This window comes from Engraulis encrasicolus, chromosome 4 (genome assembly GCF_034702125.1).
Source record: "Engraulis encrasicolus isolate BLACKSEA-1 chromosome 4, IST_EnEncr_1.0, whole genome shotgun sequence".
NCBI classification, from domain to species: Eukaryota; Metazoa; Chordata; class Actinopteri; order Clupeiformes; family Engraulidae; genus Engraulis; species Engraulis encrasicolus.
In genome coordinates this window covers 2120403-2130830 of record NC_085860.1, presented here as the reverse complement: position 1 = coordinate 2130830, position 10428 = coordinate 2120403, and the positions used below count along the sequence as shown (strand labels likewise).

Sequence of the window (10428 nt, the reverse complement as noted above, 5' to 3'; positions counted from 1 at the left end):
GAGTGGCGCCAAGTTGAGGAGACCCTGAGTCGTCAAACTGAGCCATGTGAGTTGAATGATGGTGTTTGTTTATTGGCAGATGTAGAATGTATTTGTTGTTACCACCATTCATGTATGCCTATGCCTGTCTGTCACCCTCCTAGGCAAATAGTATTCATAGACAAAGGGTTTTTTGAACTTTGATGAAACACCCATGCATACCATGAGACGTGGGTACAATGAGGGTGCACTACTGGGTGCACCCCTGGGAAGACAATAACTCTTCTATCTCATCCAACAGTGTGGAGACGAGAAGGAAACGACGTGCATCGTCCTCTAAAAAGGAGAACGTTGCAGAGGACAATAACGTTTCAGGTATATCTTGTTATTATTATTATTAAACTGTTTAAGCCACCGTTTGTGTGTGGTCAATAGTGCACGACTGCATGTCTGATGGCAGCTAATGATCTATCCCCTCGACCTCAGAAAAAGCTAAGCCGCCAAGTCATGGAAGCGTCTTGCACTACTTCTACAAGACCTCCCTTGGATATAACGTGAACTCCCATCTACGACAGGTAGGCCTAATCAGCCAGGTAACATTCTCTGGGTTGGGCAATTTATAAGTGATGTATAGTGTGGTCATTTTATGGTTCTCAAACTAAACCCATGTTCTGCCTGTCAGCTCAGCAATGATAATATTCCTGACATGGTTGGAGACATCCCAAGTCTCCCTGAAGTTCAGGGAGTCTCCCTGATATTGCAAATTGCTCACTGGTGCCTGCAAGTCGGATAAAGAAAATCCCTGATTTTTTTATGGACAATGCGATTGAAAGTGCAGGCATGATGGTAACTGGTGCCTCTATTAGATTGCACAGGTTACAAGAGAGAGAGAGAAGAAGAGGCTGTGTTTTTGTGTAAACTGTGCACCTGTGCCTGTTCAAAGCGAGGGCTATTCAGAACGAGTTTTCATTCAGGGCGAATGCTTGACAGAGAGCGTGCTGATTTGTCTAGTCAGCAAAATTATGATAAACCTTTCCCTGAAATTAGTTTTTGGACATTGGGATGTCTGTAGCTGTTGAAGGTGTCTCTACTCCCTCCTTGTGTATTACTGGGGGAAGTTTTTTCAAACTGCAGTTTGCTCACTAAGCTCATCTCTCACCGTTTCTCACACAGAGTCTCCAGATGTCATTTGTGCGCTCCCTGGCCTCCTGCATGGTCCACAGGGCATTCAGCTCCTTCACCAGCCGGGTCACCTGCCTCGAATGGCACCCCACACAGCCCACAGTGCTGGCTGCCGGCTCCAATGGGGGAGCCATGATGCTGTGGGACTATGAGGAGCCCATACCGATGGCCTTTCTGAATGGGGTCAGTGACGGTGTGTTTATTATATGTGCATATAGCGAAGTTGAACATTTCAGATTATATGTGAAAATGGAATTTAATTTGTATATGTGGAAAGTGTGAAATGTGTCTTTGTGTTGATGTACTGTACATGGTGGAGAGTCCACATTTTGTATTTGTGTGCTGACAGAAGCGGAGGTGTGTCGTCGGTGGGCTGAAGTTCTGTCCATCAGATTCATCCAGATGCTATGTCACTTCATACGACGGTACGCTGGCCTTGCAGAGCTTTGAGGATCTCCCCTGTTTGACCCTTTTCAGGGCTCAGGACGGCGGTCACGATGACCACAATGTTTGGTGAGACGATGTTTTTGTGTATACTATTTGGACCTTGAGTCCGTGAAGCAAGTACGGCAATATACTGTACTATGTAACTTGTAGAAAGCACCCCGGGCTCGAGTAAAATTAGAGCTACCAATTTGAATGTTTTTGCCTGTGGAGAGGGGCTTATTTGTGAACTGCAAAGCCTGTATTAGTTTGATAAATGCTGATTTTTAGATTTCTATTTGCACAATCATTCTCACTTATGGGAATCTCAGTTGAGAGGGTGAAGTAACAAATGCCTCTGAACTACAGTTGATGGATACATAAGCATGTCAATGTTTATCATATCATAATCATATTATATTTGCAAGATTGGAAAATAGATCAGCATTTCAACAATTTCTTTACATTGGAAATCAACATAATCCTCCTGATTATTTTTTCTTTGTCCAGGCCCTGGTACTGCTGTGTGGATGTGTCTGCCAGCCAGCGAATGTTGGTGATAGGGAGCAACACTGGGCGACTTGCACTTCTAGGTTTCGATGGCCACAAGGTGAGGGAAAATCGTTGCTTTAGTGTTTGGTCATTTGTGAAAGAAAGCTGGGCGTATGCAGTAATGCCTGACCGACAGTGATGTATCCCGCTATATCCCAATATATACCGGGTGGTCAGTAGCCTGAGAAATCCCATGCTGCCTTGCACAATCGTTCTGATCTAAAAAAAAACAGCATGGATTCTACCCTCAGCAAGGGTACCAGATAATGGTCTCAGTCTCTCTCCAATCAGAGAGCAGGGAGGCATGGAAAGGCCGTTTGTTTGAATAGATACAACTGATACAGATAGAACTACAGTATAATGTTTGGTTATGGCTACATATGCCAAACGATACACATTTGTAACGCCCAATAAACAGCCGTCGTCGACCACACACCCTCTACGGGATTTCCAGTTGGCAGGTCTCCAGACCATATCTCAATTGTCATTAGGTCTGGTGCTAACCAGGCAAGGTGGTCCGGCCAAAATAATAAATTTACTACATAACTGAACAGTGAGAGCTGAAAGTTCTCTTGTGATCAACATGTGTAGACACATCATAACTATAATACATGAGTAATACATTTGACCTGTTTTTTGGCCATATGATGTGTTTTCATAAAATAAAATAAAAACATTTGGCTGTGTTTGACTTCTATTTTTTCCACGTGTACCTAGATATTCAGCAACAAGCTACATGACGCCAAAGTGACACATGCAGAGTTTAATTGCCATTGTGGTTGGCTGCTGGCCACAGCATCCTTGGACTGCACAGTCAAGCTATGGGACCTGAGACACCTCAAAGACCAGACGAGCTGCCTGCAGGAGATGGCGCACAAGAAGCCAGTCAACTCTGGTGAGGAACTATTGACCCATTCAGAATTCACGTTATCACTGACTGCTTACGCATTGTTGAGTCAAACACACCAGAGAGGTTTTAAGGGTCTTACGAGAGACTCCACATGCCTCCAGGTGGCAACTGCACTCTAGGAGCACCAACGGAGGAGTGCAGAATGAATGGGCTGTGCTCTCTCGACAGTGCCCCTAGGTGAACTGCAGGCATGGGTAAAATAGGGAGTGGGGAGGCTGTATGTAAACCGGCTGTAAACACAGACACACACAAACAGACAGACTGTCACAGTGCAGACCCTAAAGAGAGAAGACCTGCCGTCCTGAAACGTGTACATTGGTAAAAAAAAATAGAGCTTCAGAAACGTACACTTATGCTATTCCGAGAGGGAAGAGGCTGTTCCAGAGGGATAGGAGATGTTTGTGGTTACAATGAGTTAAACGTACCAACAGGACTGAGGACATCAGGAATGCCTGTGTCTGTGGCGCCCACTTCATATCTGAAGTTATCGTGACAATCCGTTTTCTTATTTCGGAGAAAACACCTGGCTAGTTTGTTTACAAATGAACGGTGCATTGTCGATTCTGCTCCAACGATGCACACGCAGCCAAATTACGTCATGTCTGTTTACAAACAGCAAAGTGGTCTATAGGCCAGGGGTGTCAAACATAAGGCCCTGGGGCCGTATGCTGCTTGCCAGATGGTCTAATGTGGCCCCAGACTTGTAGAGAAAGAGGGAGAGAGAGAGAAAAATACAAGAATCTCAAGAAGACATAAATCTCTATTGCAATCAATGCAAATGCTCCTGCAGGGTAAGATGTGAAGTTTTCGGGACTTAAGAACAATTTTTTTGCTCGTTAGTTACAGTCAAGGCTTCTGATATACCTGCCTATAAAATATTGACTTTCAGGTCTAGCTTATATTATTGTGTTTCTACAGTGCCCTCCATAATTATTGGCACCCCTGGTTGAGATGTGTTTTTTAGCTTCCAATTATTATTATTTTTCTCTAAATAATATGGGACCTTAATGGAAAAAAAGAGAAAAATCCAACCTTCAATACAAGTGCATTTATTCAGTGGGGAAAAAATCCCACATAAAGAAATAATTATTTGACATCAAATAATGTGTGTCACAATTATTAGCACCCCTGTTGTTAATATTTTGTACAACCCCCTTTTGCCAACAAAACAGCATCTAATCTTCTCCTATAATGTTTCACAAGATGGGAAAAGACAGAAAGAGGGATCTTCAGCCATTCCTCTTTGCAGAATCTCTCTAAATCATCCAGAGACCTGGGTCCTCTCCTCTGTACTCTCCTCTTCAGCTCACCCACAGGTTCTCAATGGGGTTGAGGTCTGGGGACTGAGATGGCCATGGGAGGAGCTTGATTTTGTGTCTGGTTAACCATTTCTGTGTAGATTTGGCCATATGTTTAGGGTCATTGTCTTGCTGAAAAGACCCAGTGACGACCCATCTTCAGCTTTCGGGCAGAGGGGCAACAGATTTTCATTTAAATGTCCTGGTATTTCAAAGCATTCATGATGCCATGCACCCTAACAAGCTTCCCAGGGCCTTTGGAAGCGAAACAGCCCCACAGCATCACTGACCCACCCCCATACTTCACAGTGGGTATGAGGTGCTTTTCAGCATGCACATTTTTCGTGGCACGCCAGACCCACTTAGAGTGTTTGTTGCCAAAAAGCTCAATCTTGGTCTCATCTGACCAAAGCACACGGTCCCAGTTGAAGCCCCAATACCGCTTGGCGAACTCCAGAAGTTTGCGTTTGTGATTGTGGGTGAGGAAAGGTTTTCTCCGTGCATGCCTCCCAAACAGCTTGTTGGCGTGTAGACAGAGCCTGATGGTTGATTTGCAGACTTTGTGACCCCAGGATGCTACCATTTGTTGTAATTCTGTAACAGTGAGCTTAGGAGATCTTTTGATTTCTCTTACCATCCTCCTCACTGTGCGTGGTGGCAAAATAAACTTGGGTCCTCGTCCAGGCTTGTTTACCACTGTTCCAGTTGTTTTGAACTTCTTAATTATTCCTCTCACAGTGGATATGCAGCTGCAGTTGAGTGGCAATCTTCTTGTAGCCTCTGCCTGACCTGTGAAGGTCGGCGCACATCTGCCTCACTTGTATGCTGTGTTCCTTTGTCTTTCCCATGTTTAAGAGTGGATAAGAGACATGGCCTCGGTGTCACATCATATTTATACCCCAGGGAAACAGGAAGTGATGAATTACTAATTAAATGTTCCTACATACTCTGGTAAACTTTGTAAACTACTGTAGAAATGACAGAAATGCTTCAATTATATTTATTTCCTGTGAATTGTTAAGGGTGCCAATAATTGTGGAACAGGTGATTTAATGAAAAATAATTATTTTTTAGTCAGGGATTTTTTTATTTTCCTACAATTCATTTGAGTTGAAGGCTACATTTTCCTAACATTTTCAGTGTGACAGTATTCTTCTGCAATAAAGACTGAATTTATTTTAAAGGCCAACTTCCGATAAAACTCAGTTTTACTCACTCCTTTCGAAGATCGGACGGTCACCCCAAGTTAAACTCACTTGCAAGGCTCTCATAGCGGTGCGTCAACTCTCCTGGCTGTGTTTCCCGGTGTTTCCCAATTTACATAAATAATGCAGAGAAACGAGCGAATCACGAAAGCCTTTCTGTGTTTCGTCACGTCGAAAGAAGGCGTTGCCCACAAAGGTTTATATCGACCCATTTATCTAAAAACATGTCGAGTAATTTTTTTCTGCTTGTTTTCAAAACAAGCAACGTCTGGTGGCCCGAAACATAGCTTAGCTTAGCCACCAGCTGATTGCTACTCTCAGGTACACACACAGCACAAAGCCTCATACATAAAGCCGGCTCACTCTGGTTGCTCCGTGCCTGCAGCTCGCCTAGGGGTCGCTGTCGAAAGAGCACAGCCCTGAATGGAGCCTGCACGCCTCCGTTGGCGCCCCTATAGTGCAGTACCACCCGGAGAAGTGGCGACTCTGTTTCCCATTACATTCTCTCCCAGAACTGGAGGACTGAGCCAATCAGAGACGCGTTTCTTCGAGAGCAGGAGGAGTGAGCCAATCAGAGACGCATTTCCACGAGAAACACGGAACACTCTCTCGTTTCTCCACAAGCCACCTTGCCAGCTTGCAAAAACGTCTTGAAACAAAGCAACCAGAACGTTTTTTAAAACAGGACCAACGCGTAACACATTCAATAACAATTGGGAACACGGCAATATTAATTAAATTACGTTGAGAGGCCATCTTTAAGGCTTTTAACACATCTCAACCAGGGGTGCCAATAATTATGGAGGGCACTGTATATCGTTTCTATCGCAAATGCACTGTCCATTTACATTAAAATACTGGAATACGACTTCATAGGTGGAAGGATTCAAAGACGCCGTAGCCCACGTAAGCATTCACATACAATAATTTTAGCAGTTGTTAACGGCGAGATACGAGGGTATGCAGCACGAATGATGCATTCCCCAGAGATAGGAGGTTCCCAATATGCAACCAGGAGTCAGCAACCTCCCACTTGAAAGCGTCAACCAAACTACAAACATGGAGGGACAAAAATACATACCGGTATCCACTTCTCAAAGATGCCAGCAATGTAAACATTGAGGTGTAAACAACATTCATTTAGCCGCATTTCATCTTTGAAAGAGGCAATGCCAATAACTACACCTTAGAAAGGTTCACGGGCAGTTTTGCAACTGTTAACCTGTCCAAATCAAGTCTATTTGGCCATAGAATGATGATTGCTGAGTAATGTGCAACATAAACTATTCCTAACACTGTGCGCTGTCATTGCTGTGATGACATCATGATTGTCAATGGGAGGAGGTCGGTCTGCTTCGATTTTGCCCCAGCTCGCGACTTGAACATTCTGCTTCAACAGGCGTTCCAATGCATTTCAGCAAATAGGAGGTCAGAAACATCCCATCTCCCATCGCTGGGGAATGCACCATTAGCTCTACAGTACCTACTCGTCCTGGTTGGGAAACATCACTATGACATGCTCTTCCCTGATTCGCTGGGCTGGTATCATAGTAATCTCTCCAGCTAGCACAGTTAGCGAATCAGCCAATTAGCATTTCTTTGTTAACAGAGTATCTTTTTATTGAGAGAACAGAAACTTTGTTTGTAAACGCAAATAGTCTGCAAGATGCCGACACGATGATATGGGGAAATAAATGAATGTAAACTTAGCTTTAGTCTTGTGTTTTTGTAGTGTTAAAACATATCCTTCATTAATGCAGTTTCCTATCTGATCTGACCTCACAGCTTGTTTCCGACCAATGGACGGCTCAAAGCTCTTGACCACAGACCACTGTGATGAGATAAGGCTGTACGCCTCATCTGATTGGTCGAAGCCAGAGCGTGTCATTCACCATCCTCACACGCATTTTCAGAACACTACACCCATCAAGGTGAGAGCCAATCACAAGATATGACCAATTAGCCTAGTAAACTACATACAAACCAGCATGGTGCCAGAAAACATTTTTGACACAGACAAAGCCACTTTCTCTAGCCTGGCAAATGTGAGATTAAGTGTAAATATTTAGTCTGGCCCCGATCTATGTCACATCGGAAGATTGTTGATGGGAATAACTTGTTGTTTCTCAAACCGTGTCTGCCTATTGGCCAACGCTTTGTCACCACTCCCTCAAAATCCTGTCCGCTTTGCATCCAAAGATTCAAAACAAATCTCCTGCGTTGTGATTGGTCTGCCAGATTCAGGGCATTGGGGCATTGAGGCTAGACCCACTCGCATGCAAAAATAATTTTGCCCGCTGGCGGGTGGGGCTAATTTACTAGGCTACACTTTCTCCCTTTATCCCCCTTGTTGGCTGGAATCTAGTCCTTATGGTTAATACATTAACTGCTTGCCCTCAATGTTTCGTTTTACATGTGATTTCGTTGTAAGGTTTAACTGAATGTAGTGAGAATGCCACTTTTCTTCCCAGAGATTGCAGGATGCAAAGGAAGAGATGATATCTCAAGTGTTTATAGAATACACTCTTATAACGGTGCATTCATGTTACAGTTACATGGTGTCAGTAAAGAGTCTCATTCATCCAGGTCATATTATCCAATTTTAAAAGGTAAAAAGGTTTTTAAAAAATTAGAGGAGTCCAGTTGCTTACACATAAAGACTTTTTTTTCTTCGCAGGCAACCTGGCATCCATTTTATGATCTTATAGTATCTGGCCGGAATGGAGCTGGCTCCATAAACGTCGGATCAGTAGACATCTTGGATCCCAACACCGGAGAGCTGCTACACCAAGTGCTAGACCCAGGAGGAAAGGGAACCAAATCTGTAAGTGAATGTGTGTCATTCTGAAACAGAAAGACGATATAACCGTGGTTCTTATGTCAGGCAAAGTTGCCTGCCAGTCAGGAAGTTCACCAGGGTCTACAGCCACAGCCCCATATCTCTACTCAAATAGAGGGGAAAAAGACTGATGAGATCCTAAATTGTTGTGTGACGGTGTGTCAAAGCCGGATTAATATGAAGTCAAGTTTTGTGTGAAGTACAGTGTTGGATGATCCGTCATCCACTTGCCAAAGGCAGTATGCATTGTTTCCAGTTTGCATGCACACCAGATAGTCAGGGTAAACTGAGGCCCTGGCCCTGGCCATGGCCCTAATGGTGAGGGCACTGACTGTTAGGCCAGAGACCGGGGTTCGATTCCAGCTCAAGGCTGTTTTCCGATCGTACCTCCCCTGTCTCTCTGCCATTTCTTTCCTGTCTCCCCTGAAACTGTCTTGTCTAATGAAGACAAGAAAAGCCCAGCAAAAGTGTTGGGATTTATGTAATCTCAGAATCTCATATTCTTCAAGTGGCCTTGGGTTCTCATGCAGGCTTGAATGAATCTCTTTAATATCCATTGTATTTCTATTCCCCATGACTGATGTCTTTGAAATTCCACTGGTGTTGCCTCTGCCAAGATGTTCAGTATTTTTGAATTTTGACAGCAGCAGCGATCAGTCAGCTAATCACACCATATGTATACGCGTAATGCCTGTAAAAACACCATGGAAACATGGAACTCTCCCTACATCAGACACCCCTCCCATCAGCGGTGAGCGGACAGGCCCAGTGTCAAACAGGGATAATATCACCACACTTGGAGAACAGCTACAGTAGAAGAACAGTAGCCAGGTAAAGTTATTTAATTGGAGGGGTTCTACAAATAGTGGAGTGCTGCTTTAAGTGCAATCTCCAGCAGTTTATCAGAATGTTGTCCCATGTTTTTGTCCACATACACGGCATACTGTAACTACAGTGGTAGCCATGAAACTAACTAGAGTGGTCATGTCTACAGTGGAGTTTGCATGCGTAGTGCAAAACAAATAGCCTAAACTGACACTATCATGTCCCTCCTTATCAGCTGAATATCTTCAACCACCTTGGAGATGCACTGGCTTCAGGAGTGGGTATGTACTGTAACTGTGTATGACCATATTACAAAACATAAACATACTACGTGCACACATATACGTACAGTACATCACTTTTTAAAAAAATGCCTGATTTCATTTAAATGAATATCATTGACATTATTTTAAACCGGTAAAACATTGCAGGTTGTAATATCCAGGCCTGGACCAGGTGACTACTAAGGAATGGACGGGAGTGAACCGCTGGCCATTTGCAACTCCTTGAAGCGTCCAACAAAACACACCATGTTACCATGCCTTATATCTTCCAAGTTAGTGGGTGATATACCAACCAACATATAGACAGAAAAATGCTAATGATGGAGAAGTTGGATCTGCTATCTTCAAGGTTTTTTGACCTTTTTTTTACCTGTGCTTATTTTATTGTGGTCAATGTCAGTCTATGGGTCAATGGGATAACTGGTAAGAATGCTGTGGTTACAGTAGGTCTGCTGTTCATGCAAAGACCATGGCAAGGACATTGTGATTCTGTTCGCTATTACGACATTTTGCAATATGTGTTTTGCAACCCCCAACCACAAAGTTTGTGAATTAAATTATGTGAATAAAAATCATGCTCTGATTCTCAAATTGTGCTTTGGTCTTTTCAATCATTGTATGGGATATGTGAGGTCATTTCCAGTGTTAAAAAATGCGACCTATTTCCAAAAAAGGGTTAGAACACTGTCAAGAAAATGTAGCCTAGTAAGAAAAAAATTACACATCCAGTCTCACATTTAGGCTGGTTTATCCGGCTAAAGAAAATGCAGAAGTTGTAGAGATTGAAAAAGAATGGCATACAGTAGCAGTAGTAGATTTTCATGAAATAATGGCACTATGGCATCAAGTGGGATAAAAGCAGGATACAGATTTCCCAAACTTTTGATTCAAGATTCAAGATTCAAGGAGTTTATTGTCATTGTCAATGAAG

The 10428-nt window shown here is 43.3% G+C and overlaps 1 protein-coding gene across 1 annotated transcript; it reads left to right on the top strand.

Moving 5' to 3' along the window:
- The first annotated feature begins 218 nt into the window (after positions 1 to 218).
- On the top strand, positions 219 to 10071 carry LOC134447038 (DNA damage-binding protein 2-like). Its single transcript, XM_063196323.1, has 11 exons — positions 219 to 354; positions 466 to 554; positions 1153 to 1344; positions 1511 to 1674; positions 2095 to 2194; positions 2854 to 3031; positions 7335 to 7480; positions 8227 to 8373; positions 9122 to 9219; positions 9449 to 9494; positions 9645 to 10071. The coding sequence occupies exons 1-10, from the start codon at positions 219 to 221 to the stop codon at positions 9450 to 9452; spliced, it is 1254 nt and encodes a 417-aa protein (XP_063052393.1). The 3' UTR covers positions 9453 to 9494; positions 9645 to 10071.
- Positions 10072 to 10428: the final 357 nt, after the last annotated feature.

Coding starts and splice junctions, on each gene's coding strand:
- LOC134447038 (XM_063196323.1), top strand. CDS start 219: ATGAGGGTGCACTACTGGGTGCACCCCTGGGAAGACAATAACTCTTCT. Junction 3,032..7,334: donor CAAGAAGCCAGTCAACTCTG/GTGAGGAACTAT, acceptor CTGACCTCACAG/CTTGTTTCCGACCAATGGAC. Junction 7,481..8,226: donor AGAACACTACACCCATCAAG/GTGAGAGCCAAT, acceptor TTTTCTTCGCAG/GCAACCTGGCATCCATTTTA.